Source organism: Mastigoproctus giganteus, chromosome 9, assembly GCF_048544385.1.
Source record: "Mastigoproctus giganteus isolate SK-2022 chromosome 9, ASM4854438v1, whole genome shotgun sequence".
NCBI lineage: Eukaryota > Metazoa > Arthropoda > Arachnida > Uropygi > Thelyphonidae > Mastigoproctus > Mastigoproctus giganteus.
Window position 1 is genome coordinate 181492407 of NC_143583.1, and position 27292 is coordinate 181519698.

At 39.4% G+C, this 27292-nt stretch overlaps 1 protein-coding gene across 2 annotated transcripts in view; it reads left to right on the plus strand.

Moving 5' to 3' along the window:
- Positions 1-86: 86 nt before the first annotated feature.
- The window catches only part of LOC150080925 (uncharacterized), a 102280-nt gene continuing 75074 nt past the window's right edge, over positions 87-27292 (plus strand). For both annotated transcript variants that reach the window (XM_090381464.1, XM_090381465.1), the window contains exon 1: positions 87-847. In XM_090381464.1, coding sequence (XP_090237590.1) covers positions 449-847 — 399 coding nt within the window. In that variant the 5' untranslated portion in view covers positions 87-448. The remainder of the gene's footprint in view (positions 848-27292) is intronic.

The window sequence follows — 27292 nt, forward strand, 5'->3', positions numbered from 1 at the left end:
ATTTTTGCACCAAACTGAAGTATTTGTGGGTGGAGTGAGAGCGCGAGCAAACTGGAAATCGAATGGATGGTGATTGGGATGTTCGATAGTATCCCTATGAAATTTTTTCGCATAACTAGACCTATTAGTGTCGTTAAGCCGTTGTTGCGTTTTGCAGATCAACAGTGAATTCTTTATAGGATGTGAAATACTACCATTTATATGCCACCCTGTTAATTACAGGAAATAATCCTTATTTGCTTGACTCAGCCGTACCGTCGTAGGACATTGATTAATGCGGACGGCGGTTGGGTCGATAGCTTTGCCTACCTATAGCTTGACGCTTTTAGATGCGAGATGTCTGACAGCTCGGTGCGTGCAGCTTGCTGTAACAAGAGTACAAGACTGAAATGATACTTCGATAAATGAGTCCTGCAACAAGGCTACTGTTTCTTATTTTGGTTGCTTGATGATTATGGGAGACAAAGAAGATGAAAACCATGTGATTACATTGAGCGACGACGAATGCAGGACGCGAATTCATTCAGATGGCGGTCAAATGAGCGTTCGCGTTCATACTCATTCAGATGGTACTGATAAGCAAGATATTAAGCTAAATTCAGAAGCGGGAAATAAAAGACGGTGTAGTTTTAAACAGCATTTTATAGATGAAACAACTCTGAAGACGATTACAATAGATGAACTTGAGGAACTAAGCGATGCAGGCGGAACTAGTGGTTTGGATGGTAATGTGCAAGCTTCAAGTTCGGTGAGCTGTGAACAGGTTTCCGTAAGATTTGCTGTAATAGTAGGATGGGATAAAACTCTGTTCAGTAAACCTCAAGGTCTTCTTCGAATTGCCCTCCTGGTGAGTGCTGTTTTTATTTTTCTTCTTTTTAACTGTATTTTTATCAGTCTATACAATAGACTGATGATATATTAAGTATTGAATATAAACTAAAATAAATTGGATGCGATGCCTTGATATCCTGAAGTTGTCGCCCCCCCCTCGCCCTTTTTAATTCAGTAACGACAGATGTTATCCCACAGGCTTTTGCAGTCAGTGCAAAAAAAAAAAAAAAAAATGCTTTTGCACGTGGCCTTTAAAGTTAATATATCTTAAAAAGGGCCGCAAGCGAGGTTAACATTAGCACAAATCTTTGGCGAAATCGTAATTATAAAATAATTAATAACGAAAGCCAGATTTTATCATTCCACTTGTTGGATTAGTGTTTCGATGACCTATAAATTTTGCTCTAAGGTCAGTTCCAGAAATTGGTCGTCCCCTTGCAAATTATGAGAAAGGCTGCCACTTTCAATCAGAAAAAAAGCAGCCCCATATTTCCCAACCAAAATATACACTAGTGGCAGCAACTTTGCATAATAGACACTGGATTAGACATGACATCAGCAGTTTGAGAAAGTCAAATTTGTAACCCTTGTTTTTACTCATAAAAGAACACACAACCCCGGGGGCTCACATCTGGTGAGTATGGGCTTGGCACACCCAGGGTCCCGAGCTGGATATCATCATTCCTCTCTTTCTTGGTGATTCCCTTCTACTTTTGACTCTCTCTCAGGGTAACCTGGGAACTTTTTTTTTTTTTTTTTTCCTGGTGCAGCATAAGCTTCAGGCTTCCTTGCACCATTTCGCTATTAATAATAATAAAAATAATAACAACATTGCATGTAAACAAGAACCTGCTAAGGTGATGCTCAATTTTAAAAATATTTATTTTTATAATTGAGCAACCTGAAAGGATAAGTAGCCATGAGTACCATTATGCCTGCATTTAAATTAAACGTGCTGCTTATTCATTTGCTTAGTATATTGTCAATCAAAAAAAAAATTCCACCCCAGGGGCTCACATCTGGTGAGTATGGGCTTGGCACACCCAGGGTCCTGAGCTGGATATCATCATTCTTCTCTTTCTTGGTGATTCCTTTCTACTTCTCTCTCTCTCTCTCTCTCTCAGGGCAACTCAGGAATTTTTTTGGCCTGGGTAGCATAAGCCTCAGGCTTCCTTGCACCATATGGCTAATAATAATAAATGGCATGTGATATTGCTTCTCATTAAAATTAATGTTATTGACAGGTAGGAATGATAACTGCACTCCATTATCACCTGGTTACAGTGACAGGACTGTACAGAGGTTATAAAGGACTTTGGGTGAAAATAATTTGCAAGGCCCCTTATTTATTATTAATTTTTAGGGACCTTATTTTTAGTATTTAAATATTATAAATATTTAGCATTCATTGGATTGTTCTTGATTGTTTCTTCTGTTGGCCTTGTACATTCAAAGAGAGTACAATTTGTAAAATAAAACTTCTCCCAAAATCAAAAACTTAGAAAAAGCTAAATGCACTTTACATTTATCCTATATCAGTGTGATCACTTATATGGTGTAATGTTTAATGTATTTAAGTAGTGTCCACATTTTGAAACATTGATTATTCAGTGATATAAATGCTATAACTAATGTTTTTGCAAAATGACTCTCTTTTAATTTAAGATTACATATATTTGTTATTCAGGCTATGATTCCATGTTGGAAACATTTTGATTGAAACTTGTTTTTGTGCTTTTCTGCTTTTTCTACTTCTCTCTTCTTCCCCCCAATCATGAAAAACTGTTGGCAGGTGGTCAGAAAATCTCTAAACAAACAGGTTCTTTTCAATATTAACAAAAGGATGCAATGAAACAAAGCCTATACAGCAAAAGCCAACCCCTTCCCACAAAAACAAAAAGAATAATTTGCCCAAACCTACTTTAAAATTTTTCATGTTGCTCACTTCCACAATGTCAAGTGAAAGCTTATTCCAAAAATCACTCTGGATGAAGATAAATTTCTGCACATCTATTCTGCTTTTTCAGTTTAAATTTGTCTTTTGTGTGTTTAGGTTGTGATAGCAAAGATTCCTTCAACATATAATTTACTTAACCCTTTTAAAACCTTAAACACTTCAAGTCAAGTTTATTTCTAGCCCTTATGATTTCAATTATTCTTGGTCCTTGACTTGCCTGGCAATTTGTTTGCCAGGCAAGTCAATCTTTCCTTCCTTCTTTAAATATCTTAGTAACAGTTCAATTTACGAACATATTTTTAGAACAGGATTATGATTAATTTTGAACAGTACTATTCAATTTGTTAATATAGTCCTGTTTATTAAGTAAAAAATTGTGTGACATCTGTCAAATTATAGTGCTAGGAAACAAAGCATCCACAACAACAACAGTCAGGCACAAAAAAAAAAAAAAAGTGTGTGTGCCGAGCACATTCGATAGATGGTTTTATGTGAGACATCCTTGGCTTTGAAGAGGTTAGCGAAATCCAAGCCAATCCTAATTACCCATTTAATTGTAGCAGTGGCTAGCTACCATGCAGGGCAGGCAATGCAATTGCCTCCGGGCCTTTAGGGATCTGGCGTCTCTTTGGCTTCCTCGTCTTTTTGCAATATTCATTAAGTAGGGCCCGAACATGTTCTTTGCCTCCGGACCTGAAAAAGGTTAGCTACACTACTGAATTGTAGCCATTTGAATGGCTACAATCAAATGGCAGCTACAGGAATTATGACTGCGACAAGTTATGATAATTTGCCTCCGGCAGGAGCTGCATACGATGTCACTTCCATGTTGCATTTTTCATGGCCAATCAGATTTACTTGGTTGAGGTACCCCAAGGATGTTTCACATCAAAAAAAATAAATAAATAATTTCTCCAATCCTTTACCAAGCTCTTGTGCACAAGAGCCCAGTAAAGGATTGGACAAATTGTAAAGTGATGGTTCATTTATTAAAATATTTATCGTGGCAAATAAAGTGTTGGGATAGTTTATTTCATGGATATTACCTCTGCAGAAAACATCTCACTCAAAGACAAAGTTTTCTGTAGTTTTTGAGGCTTTCTGGGGATGAACATTATTGTATAATAGCTAATTTATTTAATTTAAGAGTTAATGATACAGACACCAGATAGACTTAATATACAAAAATAAGTGTAAATATGAAAAAGTATGTATAGTTGAGATTGAGAGTAGATTGTATGGAAGAACACAACTAGGCTGCCAGGACAGCTTATAGCATTTTGTCAATGATATACAATAAGTTTGCAAGCAGGGATAAGGTGGTGATGATTACCCTTTGTACAAGGCCATGCAGTGCTGTATCCAGGTATCATCATAAGGGGGGCTGGGCGACCAGGTTTTTTTACAACGCCTCCTGCGTTTTTTTTATTTCAAATTTTTGGTTAAGGCAGCATATGCTCTCTCTCTGCCCACCCCTGAGGCCATGTACTGAGTACAGGTCTAGAGGCCTCACTTTAGGAAGGATGTAGATCTGCTGGAATGGCGGTGAAGGGAACAAAAGGATGCTCTTACCAAGAAAGGCTTCAGTTCTGCAAATTGCAGCATCTGGAGACACTTGCAGAAAAATCTGATTGAGGTGTTTAAGGCCTTGAATGGATTGAGTAAGCTAAATGTTGACAGCTGTCTTCCTCTTGCTGAGACAACACATATGAGGGGGCACGAATTCAAGTTGAGGAAGGATGGTTGCATTGGTGTATTCAGGCTGGAATGCACCGGAATAATGTGCCGGTACATTTTTTCTAAATGTCATAATATAAAATCATTAAATTTATACACCTAATATTATGAAACATTAGCATTAGTAGAGGCACATGATGCAAGAAAGCAAGCTTATACAGCATCAGCCAAAAAAAAAAAAAAAAAAACCTTCCACTTCACCCCTCCGTTCGTTCGAAATACCTGTCCATCTGAGCCTTAAATTTATTTAGGCTATCAACTTCCACAACAAGGGATGGAAGTCTGTTCCACCAACCAACTATCCGCTGGCTAAAGGCAAATTTCCGCACATCTATTCTACATCTGTCTTTCCTCAATTTGAATTTATGCCCTCTCAGGTGATTATTCTGAGCAAGAGGCTTATTTTGTGCAAGAGGTGTATAAAGCCTTGAATGGTTTGAGCATGCTCAATGCTGATGGGATTCTTCCTCTTGCTCAGAATAATCACCTGAGAGGGCATAAATTCAAATTGAGGAAAGACAGATGTAGGATAGACGTGCAGAAATTTGCCTTTAGCCAGCGGGTGGTTGGTTGGTGGAACAGACTTCCATCCCTTGTGTGGAAGTTGATAGCCTAAATAAGTTTAAGGCTCAGCTGGACAGGTATTTCGAATGAACAGAGGGGTGAAGTGGAAGTGGTTTTTTTTTTCTTTTTTTTTTTTTTTGGCTGATGCTGCATAAGCTTGCTTTCTTGCATCAAATGCCTCTACTAACGCTAATGCTAAATATATATTAATAGTAAAAATCTTTAAAATTAATAGATTTCTCTAAAAATTTATTTAAAAACAAAAATATAAATTTCGCAATGAAACTTGAACGTTTCTTACTAAAGTCTTCTTCTTCTTGGTCCTTAGCTGGCAGCTGGGGGAGGCGGTTGGCCACGCAACCAGTATGCTGCTGTAGGTGCCGCAGGGTTTCGGACTTGCTCTGTGATGTTCTTCCATACTTTACGATCCATGGCATCAGTCCTGGCCTGGTTAAGGTCGAGACGTCGGCTCTTCAATTCATTTTCCACTTGCTTGGCCCACGTTTTCCTAGGCGCGGTCCGTTGGATGCTCCATTGGGTGGGTCGTTGTCTCCAAAGGAGTGTGGATGGTATTCTGTTCGTGCCCATTCTACATACGTGGCCAAACCATCTAAGCCTTCGCTTCTGGATTTGGTCGGCAATGGTTGGTTGCTGTTGGCATCTGGCGCGGATGGTATCATTAGTGATGCGGTCACGAAGTGAGATGCCCAAAATCTGCCACAGGCATCGCATTTGGAATACCTCAAGTTTGTTTAAATCTAGCTTGAGACAAATCCATGTTTCTGATCCGTAAAAGAGAATGGGCAGGATCAAAGTCCGGAAGAGTCGGATTTTAGTCTTTGAGGAAATGTTGGTCCTCTTCCACAGACACCATTTGAGCGAGGCGAATGCAGTGGCCGCCTGTCCAATTCTGCTGTGGATTTCCATGGTGGATGCAACTTTCTTCTCCTGGACCAGCGACCCAAGGTATTTAAAGTCCTGCACTTGCTCAATCTGGACGCCTTCGAGATAGATGGTGGCTTGCAACCCATCTGTTGTCAGGGCCTTTGTCTTATCAGCATTGACCTTCAAACCGTATGGCCGGGCAATGTTGTAGAGGATGTCCGTGGCTTCAGAGTCGTTACCAGCAAAGATAGCACTATCATCGGCAAACATCAGGTCAGTCGCATAGTGATCCTTGTCATATTGTATGCCCCATCTGTTTCTGAATGCTTGCCTCATAATGGCGTCGACCACAATGTTGAAAAGCAATGGGGAGGCTACATCCCCTTGGCGGACTCCAGTTTGGATGGTAAATTCCTCAGATAAATCGTTCTGGATGCGCACCTGGCTGGTTAAACCATTGTATGCAGCTTGGAGGAGTGTGATGACTTTTCGAGGTACATGTTCGACCTCTAGTAGTTTCCATAAGGCAGGCCGATGGACACAGTCGAAAGCAGACTTAAAGTCAATGAAAACAATGACGGTTCGCTGTCCACACCGGATCCTCTCCTCCATCAGCTGACGGATGGCAAAGATTTGATCACAGCATCCTCGCCCGAGTCTAAATCCCGCCTGTTCTTCTCGACTGGTTTGCTTGCGATGTTTTTGCAGCCTTGACTGGATAATCTTCATAAAGACCTTTCCGATGATGGAAAGGAGGCTGATGCCACGGTAGTTCTTGCAATCCCGGTTATCACCTTTCTTGTGGATTGGTACAATAATGGCTTTCCTCCATGTTAGCGGAATTTGTTCAGTGCACCAGATGGTTTTGAGCAGGCAGTGAGTGTAGTCGGCGAAGCAGTACATCTCCCCCAGCTTTGATCGCTTCTGTGGTGACTTGGTCCACTCCTGGTGCCCTGCCATTCTTTAGGGATTGTATGGCTGCTTTCACTTCTACTGTAGGCTCAACATTGACCATGGAGACTTCAGCGGGATCAATCGATAGTGCGGCTTCTGGCGGTCCCTGAAGTAGGTCGTGATTATACAATGCTTTGAAGAATTCACTCCACCATTGCAAGTGTTCGGACGGTGATCGCACGAAGGTCCCATCAGCATTCTTGATGTTGTCACTAGTCAATTTGGTCTTTCCACTCAGACATCTGAGGGTGCGATAGAGAGTGCGGTACTCGTTCTTGGATGCCGCCACTTCAAGATCGTCTGCCACTTGATTCCGGTATGCTTCTCTTTCCGCTGTCATCCTCTGTCGGACTTCTCGGTTTAGCTGCCAGTACTGTTCAAAGTCGACCAACTTTGCCTGCTTCCGTTTGTCCACGAGGTCGAGGCACTCGTCTGATATCCATGGTTGCGTTCGACGTCGGGCAGGTGTACATAGGGGCTTGGCACATTCCAGGATGGCACGAGATCTGCTTTTCTTCTTCATTTATATCCTCAGGCACGGCTAGCGTCTCGAAGCGGTTGGATAGGGCGATCTGATATGCCCCTTTGTTGGCAGTATTCATTAGCTGCCTCCAGTCCAGCTTGGCCGACCGAGATGACCTTTTTGCATGCCGTAATTTGAGCTGCACCTTAGCCCGGATGAGGTAGTGATCAGATCCGCAATCAGGTTCCCTCATGGCACGAACGTCCACGAGTGATGAGCGAAATCGGGCGTTGATCAGAATGTAGTCCAGGATTGCTGAGTCCTTGCCAGATGGATTTCGCCATGTAAGTTGATGTTTTTAAGGGTGCTGGAACTGACTGTTTCCGATGATCAGGTTGTTAGATGCGGCAAAGGACAACAAACGTAGTCCATTGTCATTGATCTTCCCATGGCCAAACTTGCCCATTGTTGTTTCCCAACCAGATCTGTCCACGCCAATGTGGGCATTAAAGTCCCCTTCGAGGATGATCACTTCTGTCTGTGGAATTGAATCCAGCGTATGTTGGAACTGGTTGTAGAAGTCATTCTTGGTCGGGTTCAGGCTAGTCTCAGTTGGTGCATAGGCAGAGATAATATGGGTCTTGATGGTGCCCTTGACAGTAAGGACTGCCAGGTGGTCCGATATTGGTTGGAAAGCGATCACACTACTGGTGGCCTGAACATCGACCATAAAGCCCACTCCTGCTTCTTGTTTCTCACCACCAGAGTAGAATAGCATAACCGCTTCGTTAGGTGCTGGTGGTTGGATGATCATCGTTCCAGACCCGTTGAGCCTTAATTCGGATAATGCCGTGATTGATACCTTGCACCTAAGTAGTTCTTGGGCAATGATTTCCTTTTGTCCAACGTGGTGCCCCGTTTGAACATTCCATTCGCCAATGTTAATTGCCCTTTTCGGCGTAGTAAGCTTATTGCTATGGCCAGTGGTCCACTTTACACCAGTACCCTGGGTCCCCAGTGCTGGCGCATCGGCTACCCTGGATGCGGTAACATTGTTGTAAGAGCTTGTTCTGTGGCCAGTGGTCCACTTCACACCAGCACCCTGGGTCCCCAGTGCTGGCGCATCGGCTACCCCGGATGCGGTAACATTGTTGTAAGAGCTTGTTCCGAATTTCATGCGGTTTCTTGCCTAGTTTCCCCTGTTTCCCGGTTCTGGTCATTTCGGCAGGATGACCACCCTCCTCCTTTCGCAGCCGGGCTTGGGACCGTCCATGGCGGAGTTCTTACTAAAGTACAATGTGTTAGATAAAGAGATCCAACGAATGAGATATACCGTGATGCGTGTGAATGCTGCATTTTGATTCTCCATGAGCTGAACGCTATAACTGGTTGTTCTATGAACCGTGAGTCTGAAGTCTGATTCAGTTACTGTACAGTCAGTGTGGCATAATCATATGGTCCTTTTGGAGAATGAGCGTTTCGGTACTATTTTTTTTTAACAATATACCTCTGGATGGTTGGAGGATAGATATATGGAAGTTTGCCTTCAGCCAACAGACAGTTTTTGCAGAATTATCGTGACAGTCACAATTTGGCCTTAGTTGCTAGTTGCCCTTGCCAATAAATTTCCATTAAAACCAACCAGCAGACAATTGATTGTTGGAACAGGCTTCCATTGGGTGGGTTGAATAAATTTAAGGAAGAACTAGACAATTTCTTGGATAGTATGGATGGGTGAAATGTGTAGTTTTTTTGCCTGATATTTAAGCTTGCTTTCTTGCATCATTTGCCACTACTACAACAAACATATCGCTAAATGGTACATCAAAGAATCTGAACTGGCAGAGTGCACTGTGGTGCCCTCAGGCATATAGTGATAGGAACTTTATAGTAATGGGGGAAGGAGAAAAGAGAATTTGAAAAAAAAGAAATATAAAAGAAGCCCTCTACATAAGAAATTTAACCAGGTTGCTTTAAACAGAAATCAAAGGAGAAACATGCGGAAACTATGAAATGAACTTTTTTTTTAGTAAGATTAAATAGAGATTAATGGAGTGTTGGGTGCTGGATAATAAGAGGTTGTGAGACTGCTAGACACTGGATTAGACACGACATCAGCAGTTTGAGAAAGTCAAATTTGTATCCCTTGTTTTCACTCATAAAAGAACACGTGTGACTGATTGAGTCATCAAATGCAGACTTTGTAGGGATATTGGGGATGTGGTGTCACTCAGACATAAGTGATGCTGAATTTGAATGTGGGTAGTACAGTGTATACAGGAAGAACATGTATGTTGTATGAGAGACCCAGACTTTCCCCCATAGCTACTATATCTTGTGTGCTGTAGCCTTAATGCAGTGCCAGTCATGTGTGGTATCAATGTTAGTCCAGTGTAATGCCATGTCCTGTTGTGGACTGACCTCTTAGCCACTGAGTGAGACTAATCATCTGGATGACTTCCCCAGCACCCATCTGTAGTAGATGGTCTGCCTCCTTGCTTTTAGGAGGCAGGCCATCTACTGTACATTTATTGAGACACTCCCATTACCAATTTGTCACTGAGTGAATCCCTACCTGAAAATTAATTCAGAAGGAAAGCACTAGGATATAGTATTGAGTTGTGGTTGGGAGAAATGGGATAGACAAATGGGGACTCGGAGGGCTTTCTCATTAAAAAGAATGAAGTAGGGTGAGGTAAGTAGATAGTAGGACAGTGTGTAGTGTTTCTTGTCAAGCAGCACACAGAGTTGGGTGGATATAATCTTACACTATCGCTGGCATTTACATGTAGTCTGTGTAGTAGGGTTGGGTTATGTTGGTCTGCTGTGCTTCAGCAGGAGGTCCTCTAGTGGGCCCCCCCCCATTTCCTGTCCATCCCTTGGGGAAGTAGGCCAGGAGTAGGGTGTAGATAGACTTTGGCTGGTGCAGACCCCCGAGCTTACTAGGGGTAGGGGCCCTTAAAAAAACTTAATTTTTGTTGGAAAATGAGTGCAGGGGTGATAGTTCAAGCATAGGAGGAAAGGGATGAAGATAAGACAGGTGGATGATAGGAAGGCTTTCCACAAGGAAGAAGGAAGTTAAAGGGATAGAGGGGACGAAGGGGTTGGAATGGGAGGTGGGGAGGGGAAGTAGGGATGAAAAGTCATAGGGCCAGGGCACCCTACATTGGGGGGAAGATTGCATTGTGGAAAGTGTTTCTCTGTTTTGTGATCCCACCAGCTGCAGCCAGTGTATGATGTTAGCAAGGCAGGAGGGGATTTCCCGTTAGCCTGTCCCTTCTGCATTCTATCTTTTGGGGGGAGGCTTGCCAGAACAGCGCACACACACACACACACACTACATGCACACCTGCACAAGCACACTTTTTTTTTGTGGCGTATTTAGGGGCAAACTGTAAATAGCACAGCTCATTCTCCCATTTGCCATCTTACATTCATCATCATCATAGAGAGACAGGATGCAGGTGCCATCTAAAGGTAAACTAATTAGATGACCATGTTGTTTTTGTTTGTTTTATACTAATCACAACATTCATTCAGTCATCACAAGTTTACACAGGTGACCTTAACATTCACTCACCTTTACATATAATATCGGTGTGTAGATACACCATAGACAACTCTTAAAAAACTACAAAGTAGTTGTTGTGGGCATCATTTGCTCTTTCTCATATTGTGCTCTGCCTTCACGACGAGTTGCCATGATAATGCACTACCTCGAATAAGTAACGCTTCACTAATAGAGAAGACTATTGTTACTTATTCTCGGTGAGTACCACCACCCAGACATGTTTCAAGGCTATTGGCCTATCATCGGTGGGTGGGCAGGTACCCTGGTATTGCAGACACGACGACCCAGTTGTGAAGATAATCACACAATATGAGAGATGCCAAAAGGTGTATAGGACAATATTTAAAATAACTAAAATAAAAAGTTATTTTAAAATAAAAAATTCTCTCATATTGTGTGATTATCTTCACAACTGGGTCATCATGTCTGCAATACCAGGGTACCTGCCCACCCACTGATGATAGGCCAATAGCCTTGAAACATGTCTGGGTGGTGGTACTCACCGAGAATAAGTAACAATAGTCTTCTCTATTAGTGAAGCGTTACTTATTCGAGGTAGTGCATTATCATGGCAACTCGTCGTGAAGGCAGAGCACAATATGAGAAAGAGCAAATGATGCCCACAACAACTACTTTGTAGTTTTTTAAGAGTTGTCTATGGTGTATCTACACACTGATATTATATAGATATTAAACTCTTAATGTATTATGCCTTGTGCATTTAGTTATTTTAAATACTCACCTTTACATATCTTAAACTGCAAGTAGCTAAAATATATATTTTTTTAACATATACGTATTCAGGGAACAACAGTTAATACACTTATATGACAGTCTCATTCGCTCACTATTTACACACACTCAGTGCCCTACCTAGGTATGGGTGGCTGCCCGGGGCATGGGAATGTAGGGGGCCCAAATTCCGATGATATTTTACTTTTTTTAAATATAAAAAATGGTTGTTTCCATGGGTGTTGGCAGGACATTTCCCAAGGCAGTGCATATGGGAATAAATATTCCCAAATTCATCAGATTTTCGAATACATGCAATATATTATGTTTCTATAAACTAAAGGCCGGGTGGTCAGGAGTGGCAGTGCAGTAGCACACGCTCTTTGAGTAGACTGGGGTTCAAGCCCCTGACTGCTAAATACGGTTGATCTGCCAACCCGCACTGGACCAGCGGGGCAGATTATGGTCCATTTCTCTCAGCATGAATTGTTGAGGAGGCTTCCATCCTGCAGTGGGTTGATTATGGCTGCAGTTAACTTTTAATGAAAATATTTAAAATTTTGTATTACTTCGCAGTCCAAAGGTGGTGCACTTGCACCATGCTGCCAGTGCCCATGGTTGTTTCTTAATATAATACTTTAATTATAAAAAAAATTCAATATTGCAGTAAATTTATTTATTTTATTATCAGATGTTAAAAGAAATTAATTTTTCCCTATTTTTATTATTTAAACCTAGTTTTAATGCAACATAAACCCACAATTATGGAGATTCATATTTAAAACTGTTTGCTTTGCTTTGAATGTAACAACATCAGTTACGAAATATTACAACTGCATTAAATGAAATCAAGGAACAGGCCAAAGGAAAATATGCAAAAGTGCAGTCTGAAATACAAGGTTTGTTAACAGAAAGTTTCTTGTATTCTCTTCATCTTGTGAACTCCTCTGTCCGTGTGGTCATCCCAGATTATAAATAGAATATATTTATTTTTTTATTAGCATTAGTAGAGGCATGCGATGCAAGGAAGAAAGCTTATGCAGCATCAGCCAAAAAAACCTCCCATTTCACCCCTCCATTCATTTCAAATGCTTGTCCAGCTCAGCCCTAAATTTATTTAGGCTATTAGCTTCAACAACAAAAGTTGGAAGCCTGGTCCAGCAATCAATCAACTACCCGCTGGCTAAAGGCAAATTTCTGCACATCTATTCTACAACTATCTTTCCTCAATTTGAAACTGTGCCCCCTCAAGTTCTTAGTCTGAGCAAGAGGAAGAATCCCATCAGCATTCAGCTTGCGTTACCCATTCAAGGCCTTATACACTTCAATCAGATCACCTTGCAGGTGCCTACTCTCCATGCACTGCAATTTGCAGCACTTAAGCCTTTCTTGTATGGGAGCACCCCTTTGTTCCCCTCACTAATCTTGTTGCCCTTCTTTAAATTATTTTTAAATTATTTCTTTTAAGTTTATTATAAGTGTAGTTGTTTGGTATGAAACATTGAGTATTATAAATAAAATAAGTAAAGCCATGCAAAGTAGTACAACTGATATGAACACTGCAATTATATTGATAGAAGGTACTCTTAGTCAACTAAACAAATTTAGAACATCAGGACTTAAATTGTGCATGGATAAAGCTATAGACATTGCAACTGAGTTGGGAGTACCGTCAGTGTTACCAGAAGTGTGAGTTTCTAGAAAAAAGCACGAGTGAAACTTCTTGTGAAAGTTACTTGTGAAACTTCATCAGATGAACGCCCTATTGATCCAACCAAAACGGTTCGAAATGGAATTTTTTAATATAATGATCCCTGTAACTATCGTTAGCTTACAAGAAAGATTTGATCAGATGAATTAAATATCCTCTGCTTTTCATCTTATTCTAAAATCAGAACACTTCATGAATTTATCTGAAAGTGCAATAAAAATGAAATGTGAACACCTTGAAGGAATTCTCACTGGTGAAGACAGAAGCAGCGACATCGATGCCAAAGAGTTTCATCAAGAAATCCAATCTTTGCAACATGTTTTAAAAGTAAAAAAATATCTGGTTGCCTAGAATTATTTACATTTATTTGTTAGTTGAATTATTATTTATTTATTTATTATTTTATTAGTTGAATTATATCTCAGCATCACCATTTCTCTTTGGATATTATTAACATTGCCAATTATGATTGTGTCTGGAGAGAGGAGTTTTTTAAGACTCAAAATGATTAAAACATTTTCACGAGCAACAGTTGGCCAGGAAAGAATTAATGGATTGGCCATTATGTCAGTAGGACAAGATGTACTAAAAGATATAAAAACATCAGACGTTGTAGATATCAAGTAAATATAAGGTAGTCATGTGAAAACTTTTAAGTTTATATAAATAATGTACTAGTCTTTCAAGTTTAAATAATTATGATTTGAATAATTTTTGGGTGTTTCCTTTTTTTTTTTCAATTTTACGAATTCCACCTTTAATTTTTGCGAGGGGGCCCCAGATGAATATTTCACTTGGGAAATATTCATCTTGCATTTTCTATTTGGTTTTAAATATTTTTTTCACACATCCATCATCTTCTATCTCATACTGAGCGGGGGATGCAGTGGTGTGTATTGTATCAGGAAATGACAAGTCTAGGTACGGCACTGCACACAGTTATTACACTGAGTACAGTACCATGAATAAAACTGCACTGACACTTTCTTTTGCAAGCTAAGGGGACTCATTTCCTACCTAGCACAAATCATGCTTAATAACATATATGAACAGTTGCATTTATGCACATATACATACAGTCTTACAATCACTGATACATTAGATAGTAGGACACATAGTATATAGTGTTAATTGTAATGCGGCTCTAGGGATACTGCAACTACTCGTCAGGCAATGTGTTGAATACAAAACTCTGTAAGGGCCAAATTTATGTAGGTTAGTGAGTGTGTTTGTGTGAGTTGTGTTGTTCATCCAGCCTCTTAGCCAAGGAGCCTATGTTTCACACAGAAACCTCTAGTTTACCATTCAGCGCCATGAGGAGGCAGGCCAGGAAGTAGGGAGTATAAAGCACTAGCAGGGTAAACTGTGTGGTAGCCAAGGCTCTATTCTTTTTTTTACTCGGCTCTCCCATTAAAAAAAAAGAATAAAAAGTGTCCTACCCCAGGACAGAATGCCCATTATGTCCTGGGGGTGGCAGTGGGGGTTTCCCACAAGGTGAAGGGAGGAGGTGATGAGGGAGTGAGAGAACAACCAACCCTGGTGGTGGTAGGAATAAAAGATCATAGGGAAAGGGATCCCTATGTTGGAGCACCTGTGTGGTGCTGTGTCAGCATCCCACACCACGCTGGCTGAGTAGCAATGGCATGTCTGCTTAGATGGGCAGAGGACGCCATAATAAGACATCTGCCTATCTTGGGGGGGGGGGGGGAATGGGAGAGACACAATTTACTTCACTCATAATCTATATTCACACTCAGCTTCCATTATATTTTTATACTTTTTTCTTACATTCTATACTATTTTGCACTTTTTTTTTTCTTGCATTTTCTATTAGGTTTTAAATATTTTTTCACACATCCATCATCATCTATCTCACACTGAGCGGGGGATGCAGTAGTTTGTATTGTAATTTAACATAATGAAATTAAGTTTAGTTAAATAAGGTAATTGAAGTATAAGGATAGTAGGACAGTGTGATATATCCCACTGCCTGGCACCAGGTGAGGTCAGCAGTTGTCCTACCCTTCTTGGAGTTAGCGTGTAATTCCACCCTGGTCCACGGCCAGCAGTGGACAGCAATGCTCCATTTTGTTAGCATCCTCTATTATTAAATCCCACCCTAGTTTTGCACTAGGGTGGGATTTAATAATAGAATTCTGTCAGGTTGGCAGAATGATTGACTACTCCAATAAGACCTGGATAAATTAGGCAGATGAGTTGAAAAATGGCAATTTTATAGCAATAATTCTAGTTTTGCCACTACATGAGTACATTGAAATATGCACTAATCTTACTTATTATTGTAAGGATTTCTTTCTTTTGCTACTATTGAATAACCTCCATGAATTGTAATATGTTCACCACCTGCCACACATTTGGAGAATTTGATCTTGGAGACACCAAAAGAATTCTTAAAGGTCTCTTCAATTGCAACTATAGTTAATTAATTTCAGGTGCATTAATATATTAGTTTATTAACCCAAATAAAAAATTTATAAATAACAAGGAAAAATTAAATTCACCAAATTCAGAAACTGAAAGAAACTTAACAGCAGCGTGCAGGAACCCCATATAAATTATCCTCCAAACATATATTGAGACAGTGAATGAAAATGGAATTACAATAGAATCTCATTAATACAAACTCATTTTATACAAAATTCTTGTTTGTTGGAAGCACATTATTCCCCTGTAAAAGGACACATCTCCTTAATATGTAAACATAGAAATTTTATATATTAACCAAATTGCAAAATTTGGGTAATGTGCATTATGAGGTCCATTTTTATCCCTTGAGAAATGTCATTTTGTATGTTTAATACGAAGCTTGTCACAGTTTTCCTATTGCTCCACCACCAGCATGTATGTTACCATCCGATTCTGTGTTTCCCAAAAGATTGCCCTGACTTGCTAGAATTTAATTTTATGTAAACAAAGTTAGTTTATGGTAGCTCCAACATAAATTCATCTGAAAAATGTTAAGGTCAGTTGCAATTGTTACACCATGTTCAGCGAGTCTTTTGTTGTAATCTGATTTTTGTGCCATTTTTTTTAAAGTATCTTGGCTATCTCTTTGGTGCTTGTATTCTCGAATTAATACAGTGTTTTTTTATATTAAACCTCATTTAGCATTTGTGGCAACAAAGTGTAAACAGAGAGAAAATTAAAACTTTTGTTTTATCCTATCAAACTCTTATTGATGAGATGGAACAAATTGTAAAGGAATTCTGATTTATCTACATTACTGAAAATCCAAAAAAAAAAAAAAAAAAAAAAAGGAAAACTTTGATTATATCACACGTTGGTGTGATATAATCAAAGGGAAATCAAAAATGAGAGTAGGATTGTGTTATAGGTATAATGACACTGATCAGTACAACGATGAACTGTACAAAGAAATAGTGGGCCAGTAAATCAGAATGTCTTATAGTGTGCGATTTTAACTTTTCAGATTTTGAATGGAACTTGTGGGTTGGTCATTCACACACTAGCAAGATTTTGTGGATTTATTGGATGACTGTTTTCTACAGCAGCATTTTACAGAGTAAACAAGAGAGTAATATTCTTGATCTGATTATCAGATCTAATTATTCATGTATTAATAATCCGCAGATAAAAGAACCACTAGGTGGTAGTGATTGATGTGGGATTTGCTTAAAGATGTAACTACCATCAGCAAATTCTAAATGGGAAGCATTTACAGAAGTAACTGTTGAACCTACTGGGTATTTCATACCAACTAAGAAATACCATTCAACGCTTACACCTAAATGTTTGTTAGTTGAACTAATGAGACTCGTTGCAGAGAATTAAATTGCATGTGACAGAATGCATATAAATTATCAGGTCTTACAAAAGCCTATGGTAGATATGAACTAGTTTCTGCAGTGAAGTTGCAAAGAATGTTAGATAAGTTTGCAGATTATGAGAAATCTTTGGAAAAGGATGCAAAGTAAAATAGCAAAGACTTGGCATTAGTAGAGGCATATGATGAAAGAAAGCAAGTTTATATAGCATCAGCCAAAAAAAAACCCTTCCCATTTCACCCATCCATTCACTCCAAATGCTTGGCAAGTTCTGCCTTGAATTTATTTAAGTTTTCAACTTCCACTACAACAGATGGAAGTTTGTTTCAATTATCAACCATCTGCTGGCTAAAGGCAAATTTCTGTGCATCTATTCTACAATTGTTTTTCCTCAATTTGAATTTATGTCCCTTCAGTTGAGTAATCTTAGCAAGAGGAAGAATTCCATTAGCATTGAGTTTGCTCAAACCATTCATGGCCTTATAACCTCAATTAGATCACCTTGCTGGTGCGTAGTCTCCAACACTGCAATTTGCAGAACTTCCTTGGTAAGAGAAACCCTTTGTTCCACTCACCAGTTTTGTTGCCTTTCTCTGTACTCGTTCCAGCAGCTCTACATCCTTCTTAAATGAGGCCTCCAGACCTGTATGCAGTACTCAAGGTGTGACCTGATCATTACCTCATACGAGGACAATCACCTCCCTGCTAGCAAAATTTCTGTATATCATTGACCAGACACTATGAGCTACTCTTGCAGCCTGTCTGCACTGTTCAGAAAACTTCATATCTGAATGCACAATTAGACCCAGGTCCTTTTCATTTTCTACTACCCTGAGTGTAGTACCACACAGTTGGTACATTACTCTGGGGTTATGGCTACCCATTTGCAGTACTTTACATTTGTCAATGTTAAACTTCAGTTGCTACCTCTTAGCCAATCTGCTTAGCTTTTCCAGATCCTGTTGCAGTAGTATACTATCGTTACTGTCATTAACAACCCTGCCAACTATCGTATCGTCTGCAAACTTAGACATTAACCCTGATATGCCTTCATTGATAAATACAGAAAACAACGCTGGCCCCAACACCGAACTCTAGTGGGGGGGACACCACTAATAACGTTAGTTCATGAAGAGCAATGTCCATTGATTACCACTCTCTGTCTACTCCAACTCAATCATCCTTTTATCCATTGCAGCAACTTGCCCTTAATGCCATACTGCACCAATTTGTACAGTAGTCTTCCACTGTACTGTGCAACAGTATCAAAAGCTTTCTTAAAATCCAAGTATACGATATCAAAATTATTTTTTGCATCCAGTTCCTTTGTAACCACACACCCAGGGTCCTCAGCTGGATATCATCATTCTTCTCTTTCTTGGTGATTTCCTTCTACTTCTCTCTCTCTCTCTCTCTCTCTCTCTCACACACACAGGGTAACTCATTTTTTTTTTGGCGCTGGTGCAGCATAAGCCTCAGGCTTCCTTGCACCATATGGCTAATAATAATAATAATAGTAATAATAGTATCCAATCAGATATGTCACGCAAGACTTACCCTTAACAAATCCATGCTGTGTCTGAACTATAGTTGCAGTCTTGTCTAGGTGATCTTGCAGTGCTTCTTTAACCAACGACTCCATTATTTTCCCTAGAACAGAAGTTATACTAACAGGTCTGTAATTGTGCAGTCAGATATGAAGTTTTCTGAGCAGTGCAGACAGGCTGCTAGGGCGGGTCATGGGGTTTTGTCAATGATATATAGGAATTTTGCTAGCGGGGAAAAGGAGGTGATTGTCCCTCTGTATAAGGCAATGGTCAGGCCACGCCTTGAGTACTGCGTACAGGTCTGGAGGCCTCATTTTAGGAAGGATGTAGATTTGCTTGAGCATGTACAGAGAAGAGCAACACGATTGGTGAGGGGAATGAAGGGATTCTCTTACCAAGAGAGGCTTAAGTTCTGCAAATTGCAGTGGCTGGAGACTAGGCACCTGCGCGGTGATCTGATTGAGGTGTATAAGGCCTTGAATGGGTTGAGCACGCTGAATTCTGGTGGGATCCTTCCACTTGTTCAGATTACCAACCTACGGGGACATAAGTTCAAATTAAGAAAGGACAGATGTAGAATAGATGTGCGGAAATTTGCCTTTAGCCAGCGGGTGGTTAATTGCTGGAACAAACTTCCATCTGTCGTTGTAGAAGTTGATAGGTTAAATAAATTTAAGGAGGAACTGGACAGGCATTTGGAGGGAATGGTGTGATTTTTTTTTTTTTTTTTTTTTTGGCTGATGCTGCATAAGCTCCTACACTTGCTTTCTTGCATCATGTGCCACTACTACTACTACTACTCGTGTCACCCTTTGTGAATTGGGGACATATTTGAAGTCCAAGGAAGTCTTCATAATTATGGTTGAGGGTTTGCTTACTTCCTTTGCTCCTCCTTTAATATAACTGGATAGATCCCAGGTGCCTTTTTAATGTTTAATTTCTCATCCACTTTGCTCTCAGCTATTAGAAAATCATTTAGCTCCCTGCTAGAGTTGATAAGCTTCTAGCCTCTACTTCCCTACAGACATCTTCATGTATAAATTTAGATGCAAAATAGTGATTCAGTTTGTCAGCAGGTTCATCAACAATCAAACTGTCAATATCAAATGGACCAATCTGATTCATCCCCTTCTAGAGTTTACATAATTACGTAAAGAAGTAAGTCTTTATTGTTTTTCTTTGCATCCTCTGCCAAAGATTTCTCATAATCTGCCTTCACTTGCCTAACCTCCTTTGTGACTTGATTACAGACTAGCTTATACTACCATAGTCTTCTGTGTCACCTGATAATTTATATGCATCCCATGCATTTTTCTTCTCTGCCATGATTCTCACAAGACCTTATGTAAACACTAGAAGGAAGGGATAAAACACATACATTCAACTGTTGATGATCCTGTTCAGGTTACTGACGAGCTGAATAAGTATTTTGCATCGAAATTCACAATAGGAATTCTTTAGGGGGAATTGGCAATGCCAAAAGTGAGATCATACTCTACCAGGGAGATAAATGATTTTGTAATAACTGAGAGGAAAGTGGAAAAGTAATTGCTGAAGTTAAATGTAAGAAAGGCACCTTGGGTGGATGAAATCTATCCAATTATATTAAGAGAAGCAGCAAAGAAGGTAATCAAATCCTTAGCCATAATAATGAGAGCATCTTTGGATTCAGGGGAGGCCTCTGTGGATTGGAGATGTGTGATGTATCGCTCATTCCACAAAGGGGATCAAAGAGTGACAAGTAATTACAAACTTGTTAGCTTAACTTCTATTTCACGGAAAATTATAGAGTCAGTGGTTAAAGAAGTAATGCAGAACTATCTAGACAGGATTGCAGTTATACTACAGCTCAGTAACAGTTTGGGTTTGTCAAGGGGGGATCTTGTCTGACCAGTTTGGTTGGATACCATAAAGTGGTCACAGAGGAACTAGATGCAAAAAAATAATTTTGATATCATATACTTGTATTTCAGGAAATCTTTTGATAATGTTGCACATAATAGACTGTTGTGCAGTGTGGGATTGTTAAATGAGATTGGGATGAAGGGATTGTTGATTGAGAGACAATAGAGAGTTGGTATCAATGGACACTGCTATTCGTGGGCTGATGTTATCAGTGGAGTCCTCCCTGGTTTGCTACTGGACACGTTGTTTTCTGTGTTTGTTAATGATATTGATGAAGGTATATCAGGCTTAATGGCAGAGTTTGTAGATGATATGAAGGTTGGCAGTGTAGTTAATGATATTATGCTATTGCAACAAGATCTAGAAAAATTAGGCAGTTGGGCTCAGAAATGGTAGTTCAATTTTAACATTGACAATTGCAAAGTACTGCGTATGGTTAGCAGTAATCCTAGATGTAATACCAAGTGTTGGGGTACCACACTCAGGGTAATGGAAAATGAAAAAGACAGGGGTAATTGTTCAGTCAGATATGAAGTTCTCTGAGCAGTGTAGAGGCTGCTAGAAGAGCACATGCATTTTGTTATTGATATACAGGAATTTTGCTAGGGATAAGGATGTGATTATTCCATTGTATAAGGCAGTGTTTCCCAAACTGGGGTCCGTAGACCAGTTCCAGGGGTCCACGAAACACCCTCTGGAACTGGTCAAATTATTTGTTCTATATATAGCAAATTGATGACAAATAAAGTTATTATATATTTATGTAAAAATAAGAATAAAGTTGTTTTAAACATAAAACTTTGAATTTTCTTTTTAGAAAACCTAGTGTCATACATATACATACACAGAGAAGAATATGCATTTAAAAAAAAATAATAAAATAATAATAATAAATGTAGGGGGTTCGCAAACTATTTTTGATTTTTGAAGGGGTCTGTATTCTTTTTCTGATTTTTGAAAGGATCCATAGATCTCAGTAGTTTGGGTTTGTTTGTTTGTTTGTTTGTTATTTGGTTTTTAGGAGCATTAGCAACTAAGGCCATATTGCTCCGGGATATGTGGTGGTCATTCCCTGACCTTTCCGCATCCTCCGTATTTGGTGGTGACGGGCTCGAACCTGGGTCTAATCAAGAAGCGTGTGCCATGCACTGCTGCTCCATCCCACCTGGCTACGGAGGCGCCTCAGTAGTTTGGGAACCAGTGGTATAAGGCAATGGTCAAGCCGCATCTTGAGTACTGCTTACAGGTCTGGAGGCCTTATTTTAGGAAGCATGTAGAGCTTCTGGAGCGGGTACAGAGAAAGGTAATGAGATTGCTGATGGGAACAAAGGGATGCACATATCAAGAAAGGCTTCAGTTCTCCAATTGCAGCATTTTGTTAACTAGGCACCTGTGAGGTGATCTGATTGTGGTGTTTAATACTTTGAATGGATTGATCCTATCATCACTGATCAAGCTCAGGGCTGATGGGATTTTCCTTTTTGCTCAGACTACTGAAATGAGGGAGCATAAATTCAAATTGAGGAACAGTGGTTTCAGAATAGATGTGTAGAAGTTTGACTTTGGCCGATGGGTGGTTAATTGTTGGAACTAACTTCTTCCTGATGTTATGGAAGTGGATAGCTTGAATAAATTCAAGGAAGAACTTGGGAAACTGTTTGAGGGGATTTGTAGGTGAAAGGGAAAGGTTTTTTTTTTTTTTTTGGCTTATACTATATAAGCTTGGTTTCTTGCATCATTTGCCGCTACGATTGCTAGTACTAACAGCCTGTTTGTCTATACCTTGCCGTTCGAAAAAATTCATTTGATACCATGTCTACTGACATATTATTTCTACTTTTGTTATGAGTTGTTTCCAAAAGTTTTAATGGGATTGTTAGTTGTTTGACAAAATTCATGCTGTGATTCACAGTTTTGTGGATGCATTGTTTTTGTGGGTATCGGTAGTTCCTTTTTATCTCATCATTTAACTCAGTGGTTCTCAACCTTTTTTTGCTCATGGCCCACTTCTGAGTTTCATTCACCTCTGTGGCCCCACCCCTCATATTGTTTAATACAGAAACATACAGAATACTAACAATGTAAGTTAACGTGTCCAAGGCAAGAGAGTGACAGGTGATGCAATAATTATGTGGACCAGTGTATTTATCGTTACTGCCAATAATCATTAACATTTTTCACCATTTATTACACAGTGTTAGTTGTTTGACAAACTAACACTGTGTTTAATATGGCAGATTAAAATTTAGGATTTTAATTTGCCATATTAAAGTAGTGCAAAAATAATAATCTTTGAATTGAAGAATTTTACAATTCTAGGAGCTGAAATTAAAACGAAAAGCAGAACAAAACATGGTATCTGTATGAAAGTGTATTTATACCTTTTGAATATAAACCAAGCAAATTGGTCCATGGGAACAAACAGTTTTTGGCAGTTTGAATTTTTAAAATTTATGACTGCTCTATTTCTAAATTTTTTAAAGATGTGGAAAATTTTGAAAGTCAATATTCATAAAAAATACTTTGGCAGCCATTCTTCTTAAAATAAATACAAAACTGCTGTGACCAATTCACAACTTTTTTTTTTTTTTTTTGTAGAGGGAGGGTATTCGAATTCTATCGAAAGCTAATAAGTTATTTGTAATGAAATTTCATAATTATTATTAAAGGTAATGCTTAATTGTCGAAAAATATTAGCTGGAGTTTATAACTTACCTTTAAAGTAGGGAACTGCCACGATAATAGAACTTGCTCAGAAAAATATCTTCCTCCAAACACTCCGAATATTGAACTGAAGAATATCTGAAATTTACTGAAAAGGTGGCGGTAAAACCCATGAGAGGAGTGGGAGATATTTAGAAAAATAAGGAATCATTTTTCCAGGAATCCAGTTAACCATTTTGTTAGGGCTTTGCCCACTCCAAGAATGTGGGGCTGAGTTATTTACCAGTACTTGCAATTCCCAGATCTATGGTTGTGGTTTAAGTACAATAGGTTCTGTCCCTTCTAAGTTTTTAAATGGCACACAGAAACAAGGATATTGAGATAGTATATGTACTGACCATTTCATATTTTTATTTCTTTTTTATATTAGTAATAACTTTATTTTAGAAGTGAACTTTTCGTGGCCCACTTAACAGTTTCCATGGTCCCTAATTTTACGACTTTTACCTGTGGCCCCCTCAGAAATACAGCATGGCCCCCATTGAGAACCACTGATATAATAGCAAACCTAGCAAATTATATTAGATCATCATATTAATAATAGGAAGTAAGGTCTCTGCATCCCTCTTCTCAATGAAACAAGCAGAACTGACTTTTTGATCTATGCTGTTGGCCCCAAATAGTTATGGGTAGCGATAACCCAAGAGAAATGTACCAACTGTTTGGTACTACACTCAGGGAAGTGGAAAGTGAAAAAGACCTGGGGTCAAATATGAAGTTTGCTGAGCAGTGCCAATTGGGCTGCTAGTAGGGCTTACAATACCGGTATTTCGGTACAGTGGTACCTCGATATACGAGTGTTTTGAGATACGAGCTGCCGAGCGAGCGATATTTTGCTTTGAGATGAGAGCAAGATTTGAGATACGAGGAATCGCACACTACACCGCTGCACACGACCCCAACATGCGGGGTGCATGTTGGGGTCGTGTGCAGCGTCTAACAGTTTCTCCCACCTCAGACTAGACCTCAGTCTGTGTGCTTATTTCCCTCGTTTTCGTAGCATTTTTGATAAGTTGGGTTTGCGTTTTTTGCTTTTTGTACATTTACAAAACATTATCAAATTTATTTTTATAACCATGGGTCCGAAGAAGAAGATGATGTCTATTGAATTAAAGCGTGAAATCATAGAAAAACATGAGCAAGGTGTGCGAGTAATTGACTTGGTGAGGATGTATGGGCATAGCACATCAATGATATGTACTGTGCTTAAACAGAAGAAGTTGATAAAGGGTATAACGCCAGCCAAGGGCGTTACAATAATTTCTAAGCTCCGGACCTCTCTCCATGAGAAAATGGAGAAACTACTGATGGTGTGGGTGACAGAGAAGCAGCTTCAAGGAGGATTCTTAACACAAAGTATCATATGTGAGAAGGCACGAGCGATTTACGGTGATTTGCTGAAGCAGATCCCACACACTTCCACAAACGAGGAATCGGACGACTCGTTTAAAGCCAGTCGGGGCTGGTTTGACAACTTTAGGAAAAGGACCGGCATTCACTCCGTCGTCAGGCATGGTGAGGCAGCAAGTTCGGATGTGAAGGCAGCTGAGGTTTACATCAAAACATTTTCCAAACTGATAGAAGCCAAAGGATACATCCCTCAGCAAGTCTTCAACTGTGACGAGACAGGGCTTTTCTGGAAAAGGATGCCGAATAGGACTTACGTAACAGCAGAGTAGAAGACGATGCCAGGTCACAAACCCATGAAGGATAGATTAACTCTAGCACTTTGCGCCAATGCGAGTGGCGACTGAAAAATCAAGCCTCTGCTAGTATACCATTCGGAAAATCCCAGAGCCTTTAAGTCACATAAGATTTTAAAAGAAAAACTACAAGTTATGTGGAGGGCAAATCCGAAGGCGTGGGTCACCAGGAAATTCTTTGTGGAGTGGATAAACGTGGTGTTTGGCCCTTCTGTTAAAAAATATCTACAGGAAAACAACCTACCCATGCAAGTCCTTCTCGTCCTCGACAATGCCCCTGCTCACCCAACAAATCTCGAAGATGATTTGTTGGGTGAGCAGAGGCATTTACTCGAAGAGTTCAAGTTTATAAAGGTTCTCTACCTACCACCCAACACCACTCCTATCCTGCAGCCCATGGATCAGCAGGTGATTTCTAATTTTAAGAAGTTGTACACCAAGCACATTTTTCGGGGCTGCTTTGAAGTGACGGAGAACACAAACCTTACCCTTCGAGAGTTCTGGAAGGACCACTTTAACATCGTGATATGCCTAAAAATTATTGATCAGGCCTGGCTGGGTGTTACAACGAGGACCTTAATATCTGCATGGAAGAAGCTGTGGCCTGAGGCTGTAGCTGAAAGGGCTTTTGAAGGATTGGAACCCGAAGTGTCAGTGGTAGAGGAGATTGTTTCTCTGGGAAAATCCATGGGTCTGGAGGTGGATGAGAGAGATGTGAACGAACTTGTCGAGGAACAGACTCAGGAGTTGACAACTGAGGAGTTACACGATCTACATTCGCAGCAGCATATGGTGGTTCAACGAAAAATTAGTTTTGAAGAGGAGCCAGAGATGGAGAAGGTTATCTCTACAAGAAATATAAAGGAGATCTTGGGAATGTGGGAGAAAGTTGTAGAGTTCGTGGATAAAAATCACCCCGAAAAAGTTGCAACTCGTCGTTCATCGGAGTTGTTCAACGAAACTTGCCTAACACATTTCCGCAATATCCTGAAAGGGAGGAAGAAACAAACCTCCTTGGACAGTTTTTTTAAACGATCTGCAGGCGAAAATGAGCAAAGCGTGACAAAAAAAGCGAAGACCAATGACGAAAATTATACGCTTCCGTAAGCACTTCACCTTTTCTTTTATTATGTTTCTATAGAATATGTATTTGTTATTTATAAATAAATGTTTCTTCTTGTAAATACAGTACATTTTTATTATTCAAAACACTTAACAAAAACAACTGAGGTGGTTTTTTGGGAGCTGGAACGGATTAATGGCATTTCAATTAATTTCAATGGGGAAAATTGCCTTGAGATACGAGCAATTTGACATACGAGCAAGGTTACGGAACGAATTAAACTCGTATGTCGAGGTACCACTGTATTTTTAATTTATGATACCATTTATCATTTAATTTATGATATATTCCAAAAACAAACGTTTTTCTCAATAAATATTGATGACAATTAGGTGCAATAAAGTAAGGAAAAAACAAGTACTGTAATTACTTGAATTCAAGTTTTAAATAAACATTTATTGCAATAATAAATATTCTGAAAAAAAAATCATTAAAAATACAGTTATTCTAAAAACAAAAAAAACCTACATACTGTTACTGCAAAGTTTAGTTACCTTTAAGCATCCACACTACTTGTCCAAATAAAGTGAGCTCTTAAGAAACATGAGCAATCAATAGTATGATTGTTTAAAATGGATCTAATTTTGGTACATACAGTATTTTTCGGAATATTTATTATTGCAATAAATGTTTATTTAAAACTTGAATTCAAGTTTTAAATAAACATTTATAGTTAAAAGGATTTCATTAATTTCCGACTCAAGTTAATCTTTTAAAATCTCATTGGAGGCGGGCAATTTCTTATTTTGGAAAGAATTTGCGGAACACTGATGTTCCGTTCCATGTTGGTCTTTCATGGTTGAATTATGTTTATCATTTTCTGAAGGAGAAAGACATTTTATTAAGCGAAGTATAATTTTCACTATAGTATATTTGCCGAGTCTGGGAGAGGGCAAAGAGTGGGGATAAGGAATAAAGAAGAGAACAAAGAGTGCAGTTAAGGAATTCATCACATATATAAATGCGAAGAACAGAAGGACAATCAGATTGTACCCTCAGATTGTACCCTTATGTAATGGACGTGGGACAGTATTAGATAACATAGCCGAAGTTGCAGATGAACTCAACAGTTACTTTGC